Here is a 25,157-nt window from a genome sequence, read left to right on the forward strand (position 1 = left end):
ACGTTTATTTATTTTTTTGGGGGACAGAGAGAGACAGAGCATGAACGGGAGAGGGGCAGAGAGAGAGGGAGACACAGAATCAGAAACAGGCTCCAGGCTCTGAGCCATCAGCCCAGAGCCTGACGCGGGGCTCGAACTCACGGACCGCGAGATCATGACCTGGCTGAAGTCGGACGCTTAACCGACTGCGCCACCCAGGCGCCCCAACTTTTCATATTTTAAATGTCACAAACAAATCTACCTCCCCTGCCTCCCCTGATGTCCACCTCCACCAAAGGACCAAGAGGGTTAATGACTCCCCAAGAAGTACACCTTAACTATCTTGTGTTTTGAGTTGTAAAAAAATGCATAAAAGAAAACTAAGGACATATGTTATCTCTGCATATGTCTTAGCTAAGTCTATGCCAGTAATCACAGCAAGCCACATGAGGTAAGTTATCTGCTTTTATCATCTTACCTCTGATATGTTTTCCCCTTACAGTGGTTACAAATTCTGACTTTATCAACACAGGTCAGGAGAATTAGGAAGTCTAATCCAATACCCTGCTCTTTTCACCCTTCTGTAAGAAACTGTGAGCAGTGTCAATGTGTGTCAGCTTAAACATGCAGTGTACCTAAGGCCTCTTCCCAATACATCTGGCAAGCATTTTAATAATGTGTGTAAAATGCCCAGAAATCTTTTTAACATTATGAACAAAGGCAGTTGGATTAGTGGAACAAATGATATCCACAAATGAAGAAGTAACAGATATATTCTGCTGTTAATTAAAAAAAACAATTAAGTTTTAAAAACATTCTCAGGGGCACCTGGCTGGCTCAGTAGGTAGAGCATGGAACTCTTGATCTCAGGGTTATGGGTTCGAGCCCCACACTGGGTGTAGAGATTACTTAAAAATAAAATCTTTAAAAATTTTATTTAGAAAAGAACATTCACAAAAGAAAAACAAGGATGACGAGTAAGGGAAGGGTTTTAGATATTGTCTGAATCCTACTTTCCACTGCCTGGAGGAAGATTTTTTCTATTTTTAAAGGATTCATTTCTATCCATCAATAAACCAAAAATTCTGAAAGCTCCCCATCTTCATAAATTTCCAAACAATACCTCAGAAGCAAAACACTGCAGTTGCCATAGATTACATAAGAAAAAAAATAATGGTTAACAGGATACAAATACAAAAGAAAAGTTAACCAATCCTATAATCTTGCTTGAGTGCATATATTAAGTTCATTTATTACATAAAATAAGGTTTGTTGAGTCAGCCAGCAGTGAGGTCCAAGATTACGCCTCTCTACCATGCTCACAGGGGATGTCCATCCTGCTGATCAGAGCAGAGGACCACTCTTTGAATGACAAAGGGAGAGGAATGAGAAAAAAGATAATTTTGAACTTACTGAGTAGGAATACTCTTAAGTCAGTAGTTTGGACACTTTGTGGAGATAGTCACATCAAACCAATGCTGATGCTTTTCCTGTCTTCCTGTTGCCTCAATACAAAAGCTACTTAAAACAGAAAAATACTGTTTTCTTTAAGAAGCACACGAAAAGGGGTACCTGAGTGGCTCAGTCAGTTGAGTGTCTGACTTCTGACTGTGGGTCAGGTCATGGTCCCAGCGTTGTGGGACGGAGCACCACATAGTTATCCACGCTCAGCGCAGAACCTGCTTAAGATTTTTTCTCTCTCCCTCTCCCCACTCACAGTCTCTCTCTTTAAAAATTAAAATTAAATAATTTTTTAAAGAAAGAATCACATGAAGAAAGATTTCAGTGATCTCTGAATTATAAGCCAACACAACCCCAAAGTCATGCTTGTTTTACTATTCAAAAATGCAACTCACATCCTAACCTCTCAATAAAAATACTTATTTTCTAATAAAATTCAAATACTTAATGCATGTTGTTCACATTTATTCTGCATGGAAACTCAAGCTTTACACCACTCCATCTATGAGATTTATCATTATATTTTAATCTGGAAAAAGTACTCACTAATATATCTATGAAACTTTTTTTTTCATATTTCAAAGCTGACAATGTGGAATTCAAGAGTTCTAAGGTGAAGGTACAAAGCATCAAGAATATGCACAGTATGATCTTGATCTTTTTGTACTTGTTGAGGGCTGAAGGTACAAAGCATCAAGATAAAATAATCAGCTGATGATGTGTTCATGTGAGTTAGTAACCTTTTAATATTTAATGCACAGCACTGCTTGATTTATCAAAACCTAAGAATTTCTTTCATCTTAATATATCCACTGCCTCCTACATTCTAACTCAAAAACTAAGAAGAAAATCCAAGGACAATTTCGCAAAGCGCCCAAAGCTGATATATTTGTTCATAATTAATTCTCTAAATTACCATTTAAAAAGGGTGAAGTGGATGGCATGACTGTTACTAGTTTTGGGGGTAGGAGGGCTGTTTTTTAAAATACATTATGACGTACATATATCTACCAATAAATCGTGGTAGGAAGTCACTAAACGTAAAGAAGGGATCTTATCTTTGCAAGTATGCACATCAATCAAAATAAAGTCACATGTCAAGGCAACTAATTCTGCATTCATAAAAGAGATTCAGACACCAAGTTAAATCTCAAAGGAGAAAAAATCTTTTGCTTTTATTCCACACTAAAACAAAATTATATGGAATGCATAAATGCAACACAGGCTAAATCAAAATTATGTGTAAGAATATATTTAGCTATTTAACTAGGTATCTTGTTGTGTAACTTTGTTTTTATTTCTGAACAAAGTAAAAGTTTCCTTAGCCTTAAATGCCCCAGATTGCCTTTATAAATTAACAAGTGACAAACAAAACCCCCTTTTAAAATGATACCAGTAGATTAAGTCTACTAAAATATTGCCTATATACCCTAATCCTGCCTGCCTGACTCTGATCATGTCACTCCTGGACCTGAATACATACCCCACCCTAATTCTACACATTCAAACCTTACCCTCCAAATTGCCTCCTCTACTAGAAGTGGTATGACTACCCTCTGATTTCATTGAGGGTTTTATCTTTATACCTTCAAGCCTGTATCCATTCTATCACACACATAATCTCCAAACATGTAGCAGCCCCTGCGCAACACCACGAGAGCAACTTGCACACCTTGGTAGCTTCCACAGTGACTAGGACTAATTAGTAGTTGAAATTAGTAACTTCAGAGATAGGCTGAAGCTGTGATACGCAGATTAGGATCCACAGCACCATCGGGGAAGTTTTGGGGAATGAAAATTCTTGGGCTCCACCCCAGACCCACTGAATCAGAAACTTTAGGGCTGAGGCCCAGCTCTATGTATTTAACAAACCCTCCATGTGATTCCAATGTGACTAAAGTGTAAGAAACAATGGGGCTTAGGATGGCCGGTGGCTCAGTCGGTTAAGCATCCCACTTTGGCTCAGGTCATGATCTCACAGTTCATGGATTCAAGCCCTGCATCGGGCTCTGTGCTGACAGCTGGGAGCCTGGCACCTGCTTTGGATTCTGTGTCTCCCTCTCTCTCTGCCCCTCCCCTGTTCACACTCTCTCTCAAAAATAAATAAACATTAAAAAAAGAAAGAAAAAAAAAGAAACAGTGGGGCAAAAAGAGTCAGTGTGAGAGTGAGGTAACAGTCACAGCTACAACTGAAAGTATCACATACTAACATTCAGAACAGAGGAGGTGGCAGGAAAGAGGTGCTGGCCTTGAAGTCACTCTCCTTTTAAATGCACTAATACCTAATGTCCTTTCACAGAGTGGAGGATCTTTTAAAATCATCCCCTCTTTCAGGGCACCTGGTGGCTCAGTAGGTTAAGCCTTAGTCTCTGCTCAGGTCATGATCTCATGGTTTGCCAAGTTTGAGCCCCTCGGGCTCTGTGCTGTCAGTATGGAGCCTGCTTAGGATTCTCTCTCTCCCCCTCTTTCTTTGGCTCTTCCTCGCTTGTACTTTCTCTCTCTCAAGATAAATGAATAAACTTAAAAAAAATTGTTTTAATCATTCCCTCTTTTATTCTATATATTGCTTTTACCATGTAGATATAAGACGAAGACAAAGGCTGTCTTCTAGGTTACTGATACACATGAGAAGTATAGATAAACCTGAATTATTCTGAAAGATAAACTATCCTGTAATGTCTACAATTAGACCACACAGAAGAAGCCATTCTCTCAGAGCGTAAAGCAGGTTTTACCAGATACTTTATACCACAGCTAATCAGTCTAATTATAATGGGTTTTCACTACTGAGGCACTCCCTCAAAATTTACCTTTATTTACCTGCATGGGGGTTGCTTTAAAAGAAAGACAAAAGGAAAATTATGTCTCACATTCGACCAAACATATCACCAGTAAACATCTACGTAATATAAAGTGGCCATAATCCAAAAGAAATGACTTTGTACTGAACATCTGATTTATATAGCCAAAGACCAGTCACTCAGAAATGATCAGGAACACTGAGGCTATGCTTAAGCAAATGTAATTTAAATAAAAGCCAAAAGGGGCACCTGGGTGGCTCAGTTGGTGGACGGTCAGATTTTGGCTCAGGTCATAATCTCACAGTTCCTGGGTTCTAGCCCCCATCAGGCTCTCTGCTGTTAGCACAGAGCCTGCTTCAGATCCTCTGTCTTCCTCTCTCTCTGCCCCTGCCCCGTTCATGCTCTCCCTTTCTCAAAAATAAACAAACATTAAAAAAAATATTTTTTTAATAAATAAAGCCAGAAAAGAGAAGTGCATCTCTTAAAAACAACAGTTTCTATACTGTATTATCACAAATAGAGCAGCTGTTAGTGAGCTCTCTTGCTCCACTATACAGCCCAACTGTTAAAACCAGAAATAGATAAGACCAATTAACTGATGCTCTAATGAAAAGCCACAGTGCTTATTTCTAACCACACTTTCTTAAGTCACTGACAAAGACATTTTGCAAAGACCTGAATAGGCCAACCGCCAGACCAGAAAAGCCTTGATAGCAACAGAATGACCATACCCCACTCGTCCCCTTCCCTGGTCATGGATCATGGGCTGAACCTATAGTGACCACAACCCACAATCACGTGTTCCCTGCCTGCTCTCTTGCATGTATGCTCCCAACCTCTCTCTATAACACTGTAGGTGTCCATCTTGCTGGCAGAGAGGTCAGTGTTGGCAAACCTAGCCAGGAGCTGTCCAGCCCCCCTGGGGTTCCTGGCACAGAACAATCCGCCCCAGTAGCACCAGGGCTCACCCACTCATTCCCTGAGTTAGTGGCCAGTGATAGATCATTCAGTAACAAAGCTAGTTGTACACAATCTGAAATTCACCTTGCATTACATCCTGAGATAACAAATGTCATGTGAGCTTGTGTTCCCACCATCCAGGGGATATAAGGCACTGGTTCACAAAGTATGGTCCTGAGATTAACCACAGACACAGCAGCCTCTGGGAGTGTGTTAGAAACACATCTTCTCAGCCTCCACCTCCACTTCAAGAATTAAATACCTGATGATGAAACCTAGAAATCTGTAGTTTAACAAGCCCTCCCGGTGATTCTAATGAATTACTAACATTTAAGAGCCATTGGTCTAAAGATTCTCTTTGAGAGCATCTCCTTAGGATTCTCTGAAGAGAATCTTCACCTGGGCAGAGTGCTACAGGTCTGAACTACCTGGGCTCTTGAGTAATTTCTTTTCACAGACTTAAAGTAATGCTATTCTCTTTGGCATAAGCAATGGCAGCTGGATGTCCCACAGTTACAAGTATAGCCCCTTTTCATTTATAGGAAATCCCCAGGTATTAATTTTAAATTTAATATTTAAATTTAAATGAAAAGAAGTTCTCTGGATATTACAATAAGTATTCCACTATAGTCCATTTATGTTCTCACTTCTATGTTTAGGATCCAAGGCCACAAATGAAGCCTGGTAAAAGTCCATCAGTGATATGAGACCACAAGACCGTGCAAACAGGCAGGAAGGGCAGAAGGAGTAGAAGGGAACAGAAGAAAATAAGAGAAAAAATGGGGAAAAAATCAAGACCAAAAGCCAAAATTGTAGAAGAGTACTCTTACCCCTAGATGTAACTGTGACTCATTTATTGTCAACAAAAATGACTCATTTCGGGTGCTTATGTTCCCTTCTCTCCAACGTTAAGCATTATAATTTTATAATTAAAACTACAGGGGGCAGGCTGTGTAGAGAAATATATTAAAGGAGATTATACTATAATCCTAATATATTACAGACAATGTCTAGACTGAAATGTTTTTGTGTTTTTGGCATCCTGACTTGTAAAATTCAACAAAAGCAATAGGAAAGCCTGAATCCAACCAAATTATGCTCCACAATAGAATAGCAAAGCAAAGCCACAGTTATGCACCAATGTTACAAAGCTCTGAAACTGCAGCAACACCTAAATTATGCTGGAAACATTAATGGAAATCACATTTTTCTCAGAACACACAAAATTTTCTTAAAATTTCATTTCTAGGTTTGATTTTCCTTATTTCAGAGCCCGAAAGCTTACCAACAGATCTTCTCATTCAAAATGTGGGTTGCTGAAGAAACTTTAAAGGGTAAAGTGTTAAAAAAACCTACATGTACTTAAGTCATCAGAGTATAATGGTACATGCTGGCCAATTTAGATACACTAGGAAGAGATACATAATTGGACATGTATAGACTGAAAAATGTAATTACTTTTATGCTATTTAAAATAAATTATATTATTTCACATTTTGTCCAAATGGCTTATATAAGAAAGAAAAACCTCTCAATAAGATATATTGTTGTGTTACAGGGGTGCTGGGTGACTCAGTCAATTGAGCATCTGGCTTCAGCTCAGGTCATGATATTGTGGTTCGTGGGTTTCGAGCCCTGTGTCAGGCTTTGTGCTGTCAGCTCAGAGCCTGGAGCCTCCTTCAGATTCTGTGTCTCCCCCTCTCTCTCTGCCCCTCCCCCCACCTTGTGCTCTCTTTCTCAAAAATAAACATTTAAAAAAATTTACAAAAAAGACATATTGTTACAAGAAAATTTTCAGCCAAGATTTATGCCCCTGAACCAGAGAAACAGTACATGTCTGAAGAGTCTGTGTCCTTTAAGAATCATTTATAATGGTATTTTCTGGAGTTTAGGTAAACCCTTATTACCTGGTGACTTTCTTGAATCCCCTGGCCAAGAGAAAACATTAGAGTTTTTTCTATGCAGGAGAGATATTAGAGAGACAAGCATGGATAGTCCTCTGTATTTCCCTGGGTCTTCAAACTCTTCACCAAAGGTCGCTTAATCTCCTAGTCATTAAATCTGAGAACTTTCCCTCAGACACTATAGTGCTTTCAGAGCAGAGAATGAGATCTCCACATCTCACACCCTAAGATCCCAGGGCTGGTATTGGTAATTTCATTACTCCTCAAAGCCATTTCTGCACCATTCTTCCTCTAGCCCTCATAAAAATGCTTGCTTACGTAAATTCAACAATACTACTTTCTACTATCTACTTCTCAATTCCCTACTGCATTAGTCACTTCTCCCTCCTTCATTCATTAGGACTTTATACCCCTTTATCAGTCCTCCTATGATCACCTCAAAGCTTGCCATTCAATAGCCTCTCTATTCTCTGGCCTCATTATCAACAAGGAGGTTCTCTTCCACTGCCATCACTTGTTTAATATAAGTCCTCCATGCTAGACTAAGCTCCATGAAGATGAGAACCACAGCCTTCTAGTTCACTGCTGAATCTCCTGCACACAGCACAGTGTATACTCTTAGTTAAGTAAAGTGTTTTTTCATCCCTACTAAATGTAAAAATTAGGAGCTACTATAAGACCTGTGTAGCTTATAAGAGAACCAACAGGGATAATAAAACGTCTGAGAATCATATATGAGAAACAGTCAAAGGATGTTTTACCCAGAGAAAAGTCTTTGTTGGATGATGAATAACTAACGTAAAGTGATAGCTACTTTAAAATTACAAGGCCAACCATATAGAAAAAATAAAGGTGACAATGCTGAGACTTGAGATGGGAAACTGGCTCTCCTACTAATTAGTGATTTTATTTAATGTTACTGGGCCTCCGTTTCCTCATCTATACATTAAAAGAATTGGACCTTTTGGGTTCCACACATCTATTTCATTCATGACTAACAGTGCTCCCAGTATAGAAAGGAGCCCACGAAGGATATTAAAAGAAGGCAACCCTAAGACCAAAAGCTGTCAAGATATAAAGTGTCCTTATAAAAATATTCTCGAAAAATACTAAGAGACTGAGCAGAACTTAATAAACAACGGGACTTCATCAAAAGTCAGCAAACTATAACCCCTGGAGCAGCCACTGTTTCTGTTAATAAACTTTTATTGGAATATAACCAAAGCCATTAGTTCAAGGATTGTCTGTGATGGGTTTTTCCTGGTACAACAGTACGGCTGGACAGCTGTCAAATTAAGCAAATGGCCCACAAAACCAAAAATATTTACTGCCTGGTGCCTTAAGAAAAAGTTTGCTGGTCCTGAACTATATGACATACCAAGTTCATTTTACATTATTATTCATTGGACATGCAGACTTGCATTAAAATGCTCTTAAATAGAAGGTAGGGCAAAAATGGGGAAAAAAGAATAAGATAATAGGTCAAAAAATGGTCTCAATTCACGTCCCAGTAACTACACTAGTTCTCTCTTTAAGCTAGTGGCTAACATCTCCAGTTTCTGGAACCTTATTTCCCAAGAATACACAAGATAAAACAAACATTAAGGATTTAACACGCACCTGCCCTCCTTCACTTTTTGTGCATTCCCTCGACATATGTAGTTTTCAATATAACCAGCACTGCAGTTGATTTTTGACCAATCTGGGTCACAAACATCCAAGAAGTGAGGCCGCAGTCTGCCTATTGAATACTTGGCAATGTCAGTCAGGGACTGACTAGCAGCTGCACCAAATAAAAATGTTCCAATGGCTTTGTAAATAGTGGCTATGTAGTTATTCCTGATAAAGGAATTCGAGTGCAAGAGGTTATAATAAACAGACAGGGCTTCTCCAACAATCATCTGAAAAACAAACAGAAAAATAGTATGTTAAAGCAGGAACCAGGCACTTTAAGCAAAATAAAAAATAGAAAAGAAAATGATAAATCACAATAAAATCTTTATTTTCAAAACACCACCTTTTTTTTTTCCATTTGCAAATGGAGAGTCAGTTAGGATAGCTAATTCTAAAACATGAAAAAAGGTGCTAGATGAATTGTGGATACTGCTTAAAAAGCAATGGCCAAAACAATTTCAAACTCTACCTGAAACAATACGATCTTACTTTTTTTCTTGTAGTCAAATACAGTGAGTTTTAATATGCAATGATGTATCACAGAGAACAAAAACCATGGTTTGTTAAAAGAAGACAAACTTCCCCAATTAGAATATCCCTTATATAGTACTTTTTCTGGCAGTCTTCATTTTTATCAAACATTCCTCTGAATCAAACACATCCATCATATTTTAAAAAGTAAAATACTTTCTGGGAGTAAACTAATATAAAAGCAGAGATCTAACATGGAGGCCAAAGGGTACAGAGGGCAGAGATCAGCTGACACACAGCCTCCCAGTCCTGCCTCTACAGACTTGTAGGCCTGGCTTTCTTAGCAAGTCTCATTAACTGATCAAACACACATTTGATGGTCTCCTTCTCCAAGAAAATATTTCAAGTGACTCTTTCCTCTTTATTTTTCACTGACTTTGTTTTGCACTAAAAGTGGAGACAACAAAGCACCCCCCCCACCCCCACCACTTCCAGTAGAGCGTGTGTCAGCATAGGCCATTGGTAGTGAGTTTAAAGGCATAAAAAGACTTCCAAATCCTTGACAAGCTCATAGACCAAAACCCTAAGAAATCCAAAAAATACTGAAAGGCAAAATTATAAAAAAATTTATACTTTCTGATAAAATAATCCACGTTCTAGCCACTTGAGACCAAAATAAATAGTTAAATGATAAGAGTCAGCTTGCTGATATTGGGCGAAGTGGGGAGACACAAGTCACAAAGTTGTGCTTAAGATACAAACTAGTTTCATGGCTTTGTCTTAAATTTTCATTAACAATTTTACAGAAAATTCAAACATTTCCATGTAGTGGAGATAATTTCCAATTATCTTCAGGGTCAGCCTTATCATAGGTAAAATAAATGGTTGTCTTCTGAAAGAGATTTCTTCATCTGTCTCCATGGCTCCTAGAATTCCATAATTAGAATGTTAGAACTCTAACAACTGTGAATTGTAGACTATGAACTGTACAAAAGGAAGAACGAAGTTTTAGTCATTGAATAGAAAGCCAGTACCACCACGGTGGCCTAAAACAGAGCAGGTAGTTAATAAATTTTAATTAAAAGTGTTGCCTCTTGGGTAAAAGGTAAACACCCTTAGTTTCAACATTAAGCCCCACAGAAATACATTCCTCATTATAGTGCTTAATGTGAATGACTTAATCAGATCCTTTTCTCAGGAGAGAAAAACCATATGCACTTCTAGGGATACCACACCTCTGCCATTTTGCTTAGGGTTCTCCCCAAGTGCCTCCAGTAGCCCCGTATTAAAGTATACACTGTCTCCTCTGACTGTTAAGATATTCCAGCAACTGCCTTGATAGATCAACAGCAAGAAAATACTTCTCTCATGTTTCATTATGGAATTGTTCTTTGATCATTTAAAATATAAACCAAGTTTATTAATCAACCACAATCTGAGCAGCTGAAATATCCCCACCTCAGCTGTCTGCTGTTCATCCTGCATAAGCACTCAACTGTTTTCCAACTCTTGATCTTTGGGAGTCTTCCTAGGCATGATGATCATTTTTTAGGACCACCAAAACCCTGGTCTTGACACTGATGACAGCAAGTCAGCTCACTAGGAGAATTCAGAGTACTGGGCACAGATGACAAACTGATTCACAGAAGTAGTGTAAGCTGAAACTTAACCCTAAATGGTGGGAAAGGGCAGAGGGACACTAAAGCTGACAAACACTAGGCTAGTGTACATCATTTTTTATTATGCCCTCTATCTTAACTGAGGGAAATAGACGAGTTCTAAACTGATTTTCCAAATTAAATGTTGGGATGTGTCTGTGCATTTCACTACACATGACAGCCATGTTTGTTTCATTTTAATATGTTATTCTGCCCTTTGAACCATTTATGCCAATGCTTAGCCTTTTGAAGTCCACACCTAAGCTAACTGTAGTCTTACTTTAGAGCTGGGATCACTTGTTACACATTATTTATACTCCAAAGATATGATAAATTATTAAAGAAATAAAGATAAGTTTGGGGGACTAAAACCAAATATTCTGAAAGATCAAAGCTAATAATTACCTAAATACATGTGATTCAGTCATTTCAAAATAACCTATGCACCACACTATTTTCTCACCATCGCCTTTAAAAATCCATCAACCAAAAGGATTTATACATCTTTACAGTGTCCCTGTATTATGTGTCTTCCACTCAGGGTCCACCTTCCCAAAAGTGTAGTCTAAAATCACTGGTGTACTTCTACTCCTTCCTAAATATCTCTAACTACCTTCGTTCCCGTTATTCTACTGAATATTTTTCCAAAGTCAAAATGGTCTCATCAGATTGAACGGGTATGAAAAGTCAAAATGGTCTTATCAGATTGAGCAGGTATGAAGTCTGAATCACAGTCCTGATTTTTTTTAAAGAACTGATAGATTTTCTAGTAAATAAAATTAAATGTTTACACGTTTAACCAAGTGCTGCCTGAAGGAAGTGGAATTAATGAACAAAGTTAATTTTTTGTTTAATCACTACATGAAACACTGCTCTGTGCAGTGTTTGTTGATACGGTTGACATGAAAATAGGACTCTGATAGCACCTTTAAACAGTATGTTTTTTTTTTTAAAGAAACCTATATTCAATTTATTTGTTTTATTAAACATAAAGATAACTTTCTCACAGCTCATGATGAAAGAGTCAAAACTTCCAAATTAATGAAATATAAATAACAAGTCCTTACTAAGTGTTGTGTCAGGCACTGCCCTCGATGGGCAGACCATACCCCCACACTTGCTGCCCGCAGTCAGCAACCTTTCCTGATGCAGGCCTTTGGTCTGTAATGGATTTTCTGTAGTTCTGTTGGTGCAGCATCCCTTTTAGCGAGACGCGAAGTCAAGTAGAAATGAAAGACAAATACTTCTGCAGCAGCATTAGAGTACTCCAAGGGACAATCCTGCATGAACTCGGCTACTAAGTTGACCCTTCAAACGGCACAGGTTTGAACTGAGCAGGTCCACTTACACATGGATATTTTTGATAAATACAATACAGTACTGTAAATGTATTCTCCCTTCTTTAGGATCTTCTTACTTTTTCTTTTTTCTAACATACTTTATTGTAAGAATATGGTATGTAACACATGTAACATACAAAATGTGTGTTAATTGACTAGGTTATCAGTAGGGCTTCCAGGTAACAGTAGGCTATTATTAGTTAAGTTTGGGGGGGGCATCAAAAGCTATAACGTGGATTTATGACTGCACTGGGGGTCAGTGTTCCTAATCCCCACCTTGTTAAAGAGTCAACTATATTTGCAACTAAGTGTCCTACTAAAAATTTTATATTCAAATAGTATCTCAGAAACATATATACTTAAAAATTAAAAAAACTACTCTTACTGCCTCTTTAAAGGAACAATCATAGGCCTGACTTTCTTTTAGTAGTAAGAATTCAGTTTAAGATATATCTAGATCAAAGGGATCTGCTGATTTCTTAAAACTTCAGCATACTGCAGGAGAGCCAACCAGTATTACTGTGCAATTACTCTTATTTTATCTGAGCACCTGGGACACGCCAGATTCCACCATGCCCAGGTCCATGGCAGGCAGCAACGGTACCCAGAAGAACAGGAACTCACAGTCTCATGAAACAAACTTGTTTATAATGAAGGTTTTCTTTTATTAATTATGTACCACAAATTATGAGTTGATTAATTCTCAAGGCTAATAAGGAACTGTGATTATTCTTGAATAAAACATTAAATTTCTAGGGGTACCTGGGTGGCTCAGTCAGTTAAGCATCTGACTCTTGATTTCAGCTCAGGTCATGATCTCATGGGGTTCGTGAGATTGAATCCTATGTCAGGCTCTGCATTGACAGCATGGAGCCTGTTTGAGATTCTCTCTCTCCTTCTCTCTGCCCCTCCACTGCTCACACTCCCTCCCTCTCTCTCTCTCTCTCTCTCTCTCTCTCTCTTTCTCAAAATAAACTTAAAAAAGAAAACACATTACATTTCTAAATTAAGGGTTTTTTTTTTTCAATAAACTCCAAAACAGACAAGACATATATGTTATCTTGTTAGCCTATCTCCTGAATGGGACCATATTTTTTCCTTTAAACCATATAAATCTTCTTTCTAAAGTTGTAAGGTATGGAGCATAAAACTATTTAATCTAAGTCACAGACTCTCTAGGTCAAGACATTATAAAATAATCTAGTCCAATCACTTGAAGTCTACTCCCTGGAGCACATTCTCTAAGCATTTCCACCTAAAATTCTAAAAACAATAGTTGCTATTATGTTTTAGTACCAATAAAACTTCTTGTGTTCACTGCTAATCATATATAGAACTTTGGCTTTTCTCTCTAGTTTGTGCCATTATCTAAAAATTCTTTAGGGGCACCTGGGTGGCTCAGTCGGTTGGGCATTCAACTTCTGCTCAGGTCATGATCTCATGGTTTGTGAGTTTGAGCGTCACGTCAGGCTCTATGCTGACAGCTCAGAGCCTGGAATCTGCTTCGGATTCTTTGTCTCCCTCTCTCTCTGCCCTTTCCCTGCTCACGCTCTGTCTCTCTCTGCCTCAAAAATAAATAAATGTTAAAAAAAAGTTTTCTAAAAAATAAAAATTCTTTAAAGTAACATGGGTTAGAATGAAGTCTTAAGATTACTTGTGACTTTTTAGAACTCAGTAACTAGAAAGTAGGTACATATACATTGATTCCGCAAATTATAAAATACCCTAGGGTATAAAGTATGCTAAAAACACACTGCTATAAAATTCATCTATTTCATGACTACTGCACCAATAGCAAATGAGAGCTCTACACATCACAGGGACTCCGAAAAAGATTAGCATAAAAGCTACACACTTTCAGTGAGATTCTTCTAATTATACATTGTTATTCCTTTGGTCCCACTTAAAACAGCTGAGATTTTCTTGATCAAGTAACACCTTCAATTAAAGGTTCGAAAAAACACACATTGTTTTGGACATTTATGCATTCAATAATTAACAGATTAACACAAAATTAAGCCAATTGCCCAAAAGTGATAAACTTGGAAAAGTGGATTTGACTTACAACAATAATACTGAATGGAATGATTATTCCACCTAATAACGCATAAGGTATGGTGTCTTCTTTGTAAGGGTACTTGATGGACTCATCAGTACAGAATATTCCTCGCTGGAAGGGGGTATGCCTTGAAGTAAGAATTGCAAAAGGCAATCCAGCTAGCAAAAGGAATAAATGAAAATATCATTAAAATAGAAATATGAAAATTAATGGCAATAATTATCCCAGAGACTGTTTAAAAATGCATTTGCCATGAAAATAAATAAGAGCACACGTAAAAAGGAAATGCAGCAATGCATGCAACAGAAGTTAAAAAGATTACAGTTTAGATTAAGAAGGTAGAAAGAACAATGCTTAACCAATTTAACGAAGAGTATCTTCTTCCCTTTCTTCTTACCCAAATAAACTAAGCCGATTTTAGGGAAGACAAAAAAAAAAAAAAAAAAAAAAAAAAAAAAACAAACTCCCTTCTCATGCTCTTGTTTGCTGTTTAATCACAGGACTTTCAACACTATTCCCAAACCAATTTGTCACACACTTTGCTTCCAAAAGGAAAACAGCATTTTGATATTCCCCTTTTTGTCTCTACATTACTACCACATTTAGACAGGACATGGTCATGGCTAAGCTATGGAGTATCTAAAAAATGTGTTATCCACTCTTTTCTATACCATCTAGAGCAAGTTTAGAGCTGCTATGAAAAGGACCTGAACTTAAACCAAGTTTAAGAAATAACAGACAATGGAGTTAAGTACAAAAACTCCAAAAGACTGTTCTCTCTGGTTTCATCACTGTTTTCCCTGAAGATCATGTCTCACACCTCCTAAAATTAAAATGTCTCTTCCCTAAAAGTCAACTTTAAGAATTCATTTCTCCTTTACTTCACTGAAGCACACATACTGATTAACATGAAGCATACTGATTAGGAATGCCCTGTAAGAGTGTTAAATTAGCAAAAACCTTCTACATGAGGTCTGTGTCAAGATTTATCCAAGAGCAGAAGATTCTCTCCCTCAGAGACCCATTCTCCCAGCAGTAATGCCATCACCATCAAGCTATCATACTCACTATATATTCAAATGTTCTTTCCATGAAACTACAAGTCTTGACAACCATTTACAGTTCTCATTAACTCCACTAACGCCCCAAAGGCTGAATGACAACTATAACTCTGCCCCTCTGCCCCTCTGCCTGAGTATCATTACTACAAATATCAAGTATGTTCTATCTAAAAGGGCCAAATGAAAAGAAGCACTTTCCACGGTGCCTGGGTGGCTCAGTTGGTTAAGCATCTAACTCTTGATTTCAGTTCAGGTCATGATCTCAGGGTTTCATGAGTTCGAGCCCTGTGTCAGGCTCTGCACTATGTACAGAGCCTGCTTGGGATTCTCCCTCTCCTCCTCTCACTCTGCCACTCCCTGACTTGTGCTCTCTCTCTTGCAAAATAAATAAATAAACTTTAAAAAAGGCGGGGAGGAGGGCCTCTGGGTGGCTCATTCAGTTAAGCGTCCAACTTCAGTTCAGGTCACGATCTCCTGGCTTGTGGGTTCAAGCCCCATGTTGGGCTCTCGGCTGACAGCTCAGAGCCTGGAGCCTGCTTCTGATTCTGTCTCTCTCTCTCTCTTTCTCTCTCTCTCTCTCTCTTTCTGCCCCTCCCCTGCTCACATTCTGTCTCTCTCTCAAAAATAAACAAACATTTAAAAAAGTTAACAACAAAAAAAAAACACATTCGGAGTTATTTATCTTCCTGCTTTTCATTTATACCCTGAATACATAAACCAAAGTTTATATCTCTGTGTTAAGCTATTTGCCAAGAGTGGCCACCCATTAGAAGTCTTTAAGACATTCACAAGGTTCCCAAAGGCATACTTACAGTAAATGCTACAATTAACAAAAAAAGAAAAAAGAAAAGAAAAAGAAAGAAAGAAAATTAAACTACAACTGACTTTGCTAACAGACCCTTATACCACCTCTCATATCTGATTTCAGACTATCCTCTGATTCACCAACCTGTCTGCATTCAGAGGAATGGGACAAAATGCCCAAGACTTTAATACAGATACCACAGGTGAGCACAAACATTTTATACTTAGCACACACTGTGGAGGTTAATAAGCAGATCAATGATTTCAGTTATTGCCTGCCCCATATAGTAACAAAACATTCATCCTTCAATAGCCATACTCTTACCCAATGAGCAAATTTATTTTGTATTCACAAAGAATCACCAAGTCCACAATTCAAATCTACACATGATAATGGAAATTTTCACTCTCTACATTGCACATTTCTGAATTAGTTGAATTTTTCAATGATTTCTTTTTTTGTGGTAAGACAAGATATCTAGTATGGAAATTAAATCCACATATAATTAGTGTCCAAAGTGCAGTAGACTTTATGTCCTTATTCTCAGGAAAAATTCCTCTTAATAAACCCAAATATATTGAAAAATGTTCTTAGCAAGCATATCCACCAAGTTGATTTTTTTCCCTCTGACCACAAAGATTATGTTGAAAATTATTTTTAGATTTAGAAAAAAGGTTTGTGGTATTTTTTTTTTTTTTAGTATAGAAGGAAACAAAATCACATACAAGTATAACTAGTCCATTTTTAAAAACAGGAATACACAAATGGAAAAATATTGAGTGAATCCATTCTCAAAGAATTCTGGTAGGTGCTACCAGGAATACAAAACTGAGTAAGGCACAATACATACATAAATGTCGCAGAGAATAAACAGAGGTACAAAAAGCTATAAAGCTTGAAAAGAGAAGCTTTGATAATATTCAAAAAAAATGGTGGTAACCACAACCAGAATCTCAGTAGAAATTGTCTGGTAAAGATAGATTTGGGGATATAAAGAATTTCTGAAGCCACAGGGTAAGAGAAACTCTTACCCTGTCTGCAGGACAGACAGGAAGTGAAAAGAAGTGGAGGGTGAGGCACCTGGCAATGGCAATATTAAAGGAATGAGCACAGGAGGAAGATCCACTGAGGCAAACCTGGAGGGTGGAAAAAAGGTCAAGAGAGAATAACATCACTGAGGCCAAGTCCAGAGAGAGCATCTCAGGAGGTGGTGAACTGGTCCACAGCAGCCAACACATTTTTAAGAACCAGACTTAGTAGAAGTGGTTTTGATAAGGAAAAAAGGGTGGTAACCAAACCACAGAGATTTTAGTAAGGAATGATTAAAACACACACACACACACACACAATAAGCAGGAATATACCACAAATGTACACTATTCTTTTGAGAGTGTGAGTAAAGAAAAGCAATTGTATCACAGGCCTTAGAAATATTTCCAAATTAATATTCGCAATCCCTCATATAAGTCCATGAGATCTATTACATCACTGCCATTATCCAACACCATTTCATTTTCACTAAAACTGAATGTAGAGCCCAAAAAGGGAATGGAGAAGACCAAATAACCAGTTGTTCACTGACCCACTTAGGGTCAGTGACCACGTCCAGATTCGTGCTCTGGAAATTTTGGCATTGGAACAAAGACTGACTCAGTCAGAGCTGGCAAGCAGCACTGAACCATGCACAAGAAAGACTGGCAAAAGAAAATGCTGAGGACAAAGCAGGACTGCAAGGAAGACAGAATGGCCAGCCCGGCCCCTAAGAGCGAGAAATGGGGAAAGCAGTCTTGGCTCAGCATTGTCAAAGGGTCCCACACATCTTGCTGTTTTGAACCTTTGAGTGTCTTGTATCCTTTCAACAAAAGCTAGTTAGAAAGGAAATCTACTCCTTGCAAACAACAGAGCCATAACTAAAATAATTATAAACATTCTTCCTATTCTGACAGCATATAGATTACTAATTTTTTGATTATGCTACATAATGCTACAGTGAACATTTCCAAATACTAATTCTTATTTTCAGTTCTAATTATTTCCTGAGAATATATTTTTTATGTGGAATTGTAGGCCAACAGATATAAATGTTAAGGTCCTTGACAAACTGCTCCGAAAAGGTTATTCTACATAATAGCAATTTACTCTAACAGCCACAGGGTACATAAATATGGAGAAGTGTAAAATTTTAAGACTTATGATGCTATCTTCAGTATTAACCATACATTTCTAGGCAAAAGGGTTCCACTTACCCTTTTGTCAATGTAAATCAAACACCCTTTTCCTTTTACCTCAAAGATTACATCTCCAAAACAATCCCTTTTCATCATTAGTCAGATGACTACATTCGTCAAACCATGTTTCTCCTAATACTTAAGTTTGCAAAATTCACTTTCATTTCCTTTTGGAAAAAAAAAAAAAAAAACTTTACTGAGGTATAGTTTACATACCATAAGATTCATCCACTCTAAATACATAATTCAGTGATTTGGGTAGACTTACAAAGTTGCACAACCATCACCACAATCCAGGTTTAGAACTTTTTCATTACCCTAAAAATTCTCATGAGCTCATTTGCATTCAATCCTTGCTCCCACTACCAACCCCAGGCAACCACTCATCTGTTTTCTGTGTTTACATAGATTTGCCTTTTCTGAGCATTTCCAATGAATGGAATCATATTATATGTAGTATTTTCTAAGTCCTCACATCACTCAGCATAATTTTTTGAGGTTAATCCACATTGTAGCATGTACTTTGTTCCTTTTTTATTGCTAAACAGTATCATACTATATGTATATACAACATTTGGTTTATCCATTCACCAGTTAATGGATATTTCGGTTGTTTCAGTTTTTGTCTAGTATGACTAATACCACTATAAACATTTATGTATATGTTTTTGTGTGAACATAGATTTTCCTTTCTAATGAGTAGACACCTAAGTATGGAATGGCTCAGTCATATAGCATATATTTCTGTTTTAGGTTCATGTTTAACTTATTAAGAAACTGCCAAACTATTTTCCCAAATGGCTCTACCCCTTTACATTCCTACACTCTGCTTTTTAATATGCCCATGTGGCTAGTCATATTAGCCCATGTAAGAGTCAGATTTTCTGCATGGTAAACTCATACTTACCCACAGGTAAGTACAGTGTTCTACAAGTGAATACTTATCATAATTCAAAAGAGGGTATGTGATATGGTAGCTCACCACTTTCAACAACTAAATACCACAAGACCACTTCTCCATCCCTTATCAGAGATAGGAAAAAATAATATAAGAACATGGTCACACACCATCTTTAACTTCCTCTGCACAAGTACTCAGGATCTCAAAACCATGATATAAACAACAGTGTTAGTTAGAAAGACTGGTGGTGGGGTGTCCAGCAAAACTGAGAAACTGTAGTTAAGAACTTTTTTACTGTAAGCGAACAAAACAATCAGCAAAACTAAAAGGCAAATGTCAGAATGGGAGAAGATATTTGCAAACGACATATCAGATAAAGGGTTAGTATCCAAAATCTATAAAGAACTTATCAAACTCAACACCCAAAAAACAAATAATCCAGAGAAAAAATGGGCAAAAGACATAATAGACACTTTTCCAAAGAAGACATCCAGATGACCAACCAACACATGAAAAGATGCTCAACATCACTCATCATCAGGGAAATACAAATCAAAACCACAATGGGATACCACCTTACACCTTTCAGAATGGCTAACATTAACAACTCAGGCAACAAGAGATGTTGGTGAGGATGCAGAGAAAGAGGATTTTTTTTGCATTGTTGGTGGGAATGCAAGCTGGTGCAGCCACTCTGGAAAACAGTATGGAGGTTCCTCAAAAAACTAAAAACAGAACTACCCTATGACCCAGCAATTGTACTACTAGGCATTTATCCACAGGATACTGGTGTGCTGTTTCAAAGGGACACATGCACCCCCATGTTTATAGCAGCATTATCAACAATAGCCAAAGTATGGAAAGAGCCCAAATGTCCATCGATGGATGAATCGCTAAAGAAGATGTGGTGAGTATATACAATGGAGTATTACTCGGCAATCAAAAAGAATGAAATCTTGCCAATTGCAACTACGTGGATGGAACTGGAGGGTATAACGCTAAGTGAAATTAGTCAGAGAAAGACAAAAATCGTATGACTTCACTCATATGAGGACTTTAAGAGACAAAACAGATGAACATAAGGGAAGGGAAACAAAAATAATATAAAAACAGGGAGGGGGACAAAACATAAGAGACTCTTAAATATGGAGAACAAACAGAGGGTTGCTGGAGGGGTTGTGAGAGGGGGGTGGGATAAATGGGTAAGGGGCACTAAGGAATCTGTTCCTGAAATCATTGTTGCACTACATGCTAACTACTTTGGATGTAAATTTAAAAAAAAAAAAAAAAACAAGTTTAAAAAAAAAGAACTTTTTTACTATAAAGGGAACTCTTCTAATAGTGAAAACTACACAAATGCCTCCATAAAATAATGTTTTAAGGTTCATCCATGGTGTATCATAGACTGAGATCCTGTTCCTTTTTACTACAGAATGGTACTACATTACAGGGATATAAAACTATCTGATGCTCAGGAAAGAGTGGCATGCGACTCCTGAGTCCACAGCAGCAAATCATTAAGGGGTACGCTGCCCCAAGGCTAAGAGCATTAGGCAGCAGTCTGAAAAATCCTGACACAAAGATGTCAGGCACCATACCTCAACAGCCTGGAACATGAACAGACCCCACTGGGAGATATAAGATACCACCAAACAGAGAGAGAATGATGTCCTTTTGTGAAATACCTCAATGATCATATTCTTCTCCTAATTCCTGAACAAGAAGGGAAGGATGGAGATGGAGACAGGAAATGTAAAGAACCGAAAGGTATAGACTAAACTGCAGGATAATGGGTCTATTATTATTTTTGATACCTCACTGTGGCCATAGGCTAAACCTAAGGGAGGTGTGTGGGTTTTTTAAAATTTTTTTATGTTTATTTATTTTTGAGACAGAAACAGAGAGAAACAAAGCATTAGTGGGAGAGGAGCAGAGAGAGAGGGAGACACAGAATCTGAAGGAGGCTCCAGGCTCTGAGCTGTCAGCACTGAGCCTGATGCAGGGCTTGAACCCACAGACTGGTAGATCATGACCTGAGTCAGACACTTAACCAACTGAGCCACCCAGGTGCCCCTGGAGGTGTGTGTTCATTTAGTCTACCTTCTTTATTAAGTCGTTTGAAAATATACCTTTGTTTACTTACCAATGGGGAAAATTCCAAGTAGGAAAGAGTCAATTTTGAAAATACCAGTTGCCAAAGATGCTAGTGAGGACCTAAAATATAATCGTACTTAAAAAGATAATAACAAGAATATGTCAATGCTTAATTTCTTTTCCTTCTGCATATATTTAAAGAGAATGAGGGTCGCCTGGATGGTTAAGTTGGTTAAGCTTCCGACTTCGGCTCAAGTCATGATCTCACGATTCGTGGGTTAGAGCCCTACATCAGACTCTCTGCTGACAGCTAAGACCCTGGAGTCTGCTTCAGATTCTGGGTCTCCTTCTCTCTGCCCCTCCCCTGCTTGTGTTGTGTGTGCATCTCTCTCTCCCAAAAATAAGTAAACATTAAAAAAAAAAAATTTAACGAGAATGAAACCATGGTGACTATTCAAGAGAACCTGTGAAGGCACTCTGCCCCATTCACACATATAATAAAGTGTACTTGGGTACATGGGAGTACATGATAAAATAAAGTTTGGGAAAGAGAGGGAATGAACTAGAAACAAAAACAATTACTGAACTACACCAAAAAACAAGAGTCAAGAAAAGGAAATGAAGATCAGTTTTTTTAAAGCACTGAATCTTTCTTTTGCTGTAAACAATTCAGAACACTCACCTTATATATAACATACCCTCATGTTAACAGAGCACTGATATGAGTATATTTCATTAATATTAATCTTTACTAAAGAGATGGTTTTTTTAAAAATTAAAAATAATTTAACCAGCACAATAAATTATAACTTAAATTAACTGAAACTAGAACATTTTCCTATTTTAAAACTACCACTAAATCTTAAAGAAAGAACTCTGAAAAGCTTAGTATTAACTACATTTGAACACAATTCTGTATACAAATCAAAATGTTAAAGAATTCCGTCTGTAACAGAAGTCTTATGAATTCAAGAAACTTAAGGAAGATATAAAAATAACTGTTATTTTTGTCAACATTAAGGGATATTATAATTCAAATAGAGAAGGTAAAATCTCAAATCCTTGAGTACCATTTCTTTAATAAAGAAGCAATCATTCAACAATTAAGTGGGTTCCTACTACTCTGTACCAGGCACTAGTTTGAGGCAAGGAGGAACCACAGATTCAGCACAGATCTTATAGGGTCAAGTTCTGGATTCATTTTCGTTGATTTTTTTTTCTTTTTGAGAGAGAGAGAGACAGAACAGGAAAGGGGCAGAGAGACAGAGGGAGACACAGAATCTAAAGCAGGCTCCAGGCTCTTAGCTGTCCACACAGAGCCTGATGAGGGGCTCTAACTCAAGAACTGTGAGATCATGACCTAAGCCAAAGCTGGACACTCAAGTGACTGAGCCACCCAGGTGCCCTTTATTTTTTTTTTTAATGTTTATTTATTTTTCAGAGAGAGAGAAAAAGAGAGAGCAAGCAGGGAAGGGACGGAGAGAGAGAGGGATACAGAATCCAAAGCAGGCTGCAGGCTCCGAGCTGGAGCCCAACTCAGACACTTAACTGACTGAGACACCTGGGCACCCCTGGATTCATTTTGAAAGTAGAGTCAACAGTATTTGCTGAAGGATGGGCTGGATATAAGTGTGATAAAAGAGGAATCACGAATGATGCTGAAGTTTACCATGTGAGAGACCAAAAGTTTAAAGTTAAATTAACTTGGGGAAGGGGTGGGGGGTGGTGGTGACTGGCTGGCTCTGTCAGTAGAGCATGTGACTCTTGATCTTAGGATTGTGAGCTTGAATCCCACACTGGGTGTGGAGCCTACTTAAAAAAATAAAATAAAATAAAATCTTAAAAAAAATAATAATAAAATTAAATTAACTGAGACAGGGAAGATTGGAGACTGAATATCAGAGTGGGCAACAGATAGCTCCAAGAGTTGAAACTTGGATGTACTGAGTTTGAGGTGCTCATTAGTAGACATATCAAGTAGACAGTTAGCCAGTAAGCCCACTGAGGGAGAGGTCCAAAATGAAGATATAAATTTGTCACAGAGGTGGTTTTCAGAGCTATGAAACTGGATGAGATCACCAAGAAATCGGTACAGATCGAAAAGAAGACCAAAGAACTGATACCCAGAGCACTCCAAAATTAAAAAGTCAGGAGGAGAAGGAACTTGAAAAGAATAAAGAGAAAAGGCAGCCAGTAAGGCTGAATTAAAAGTAGGGGAGTATAGAAAATCCCAAAGAATCTATCCCAAAACTCCTAGAACTAGTGTGTGTGCGTGTAGCAAGGTCAATCACAATCTATATAGTAGCAATGGGCAATTAGAAGCCAACAATACCATTAATAACAGTTCAAAAAACTTAAATACTAAGTTATAAACCTAAGTAAGTATATGTAGGATCTATATGCTGAAAACAACAAAACACTGATGAAGGACTGTTTTTCCTAAATAAATAGAAAGACATCATCTTCATGGATTGGAAGATATAACAAGTTCAAGATGTCAATTCTCCCCAAATTGAGCTACAGCTTTAATGCAATTATTATCAAAATTCCAGCCATATTTTTTTTGTAGATACACTGATTCTAAAATTTATGTGGAAAGACAAGGGAAACAGCTAAAACAAGTCTAAAAAAAAAAAAAAAACCCAAAGCTAGAGGAGTCACACTTCCTGAAATTTACTGAGAAAAATGTACCTATTTTTTTCTCCATTTGATTTTTAGCTACTCAATATATATTTTTACCACCCAAAATAAAGCTACAGTAAGACATGTGGTATAAGAGGAAGATATATAGATATAGATATAGATATATAGATATAGATATAGATATAGATATATAGATATAGATAGATATCTATAAATAGATATATATAGATATAGATATAGATATATCTATATCTAGATATATCTAGATATATAGATATCTATAGATATATAGATATATAGATATATAGAAATCTATATAGATATCTATATATAGATATAGATATGATATATAGATATAGATATCTATATCTATAGATATATATAGATATATAGATATAGATATAGATATATATCTATATATCTATATATATCTATAGATATAGATAGATCTATATCTATATATTATATCATATATATATCTATATCTATATATAGATATAGATATATATAAAGCAAGAACAAAGTCCAGAAATATATCCACACAAGTACAGCCAACTTTTTTTTTTTTTACAAAGGTACAAAAGTCAGTCAGTGGACAATGGAGGGTCTTTTCAGCAAATGATATTCAAACAATTGGTTAGTCATACACACATAAAAAAAATGAACCTTAATCTAACTTCTTACTTCATATAAAACTTTACACAAAATGGATCACAGAGATATACAGAACAACACAGAAAGCTCTAAACTTTTAGAAGAAAACATTTTTTTGAGAGAGAGAAAGAGAGGGTGAGCAGGGGAGGGGCTGAAGGGGAGAGAGAGAGAGAGAGAGAGAGAGAGAGAGAGAGAGAGAGAATGAATCTTAAGCAGGCTCCATGCCCAGTGTGGAGCCCAAGGTGGGGCTGAATCTCACAAACTGTGAGATCGTGACCTGAGCTGAAATCAAGAGTCAGATACTTAAGCAATTGAGCCACTCAGGCACCCCTAGAAGAAAATATTTTTAAAAGTCTCTGTAATAGGATTAAGTGAAGAATTCTTAGACATAATACCAAAAACGCAAGTCTATAAAAGAAAAAAATACCAGTAAACTTGATACTCCAAAATTTAAAATTTTTACT

The 25,157-nt window shown here is 37.3% G+C and overlaps 1 protein-coding gene across 3 annotated transcripts in view; it reads right to left on the reverse strand.

Annotated features, from left to right (window-relative positions):
* Positions 1-25,157, reverse strand: part of PLPP1 (phospholipid phosphatase 1) — a 90,660-nt gene that overhangs the window by 21,531 nt on the left and 43,972 nt on the right. For 2 of the 3 annotated variants that reach the window (XM_043590512.1, XM_043590519.1), the window contains one exon: positions 8,726-9,006. In XM_043590512.1, the coding sequence (XP_043446447.1) occupies positions 8,726-9,006 (281 nt within the window). Of the gene's footprint in view, positions 1-8,725; positions 9,007-14,313; positions 14,466-25,157 lie in introns of all 3 variants that reach the window. The other variant, XM_043590516.1, reaches the window with a different exon arrangement.

The sequence above is a fragment of the Prionailurus bengalensis genome, chromosome A1 (genome assembly GCF_016509475.1).
Source record: "Prionailurus bengalensis isolate Pbe53 chromosome A1, Fcat_Pben_1.1_paternal_pri, whole genome shotgun sequence".
NCBI lineage: Eukaryota > Metazoa > Chordata > Mammalia > Carnivora > Felidae > Prionailurus > Prionailurus bengalensis.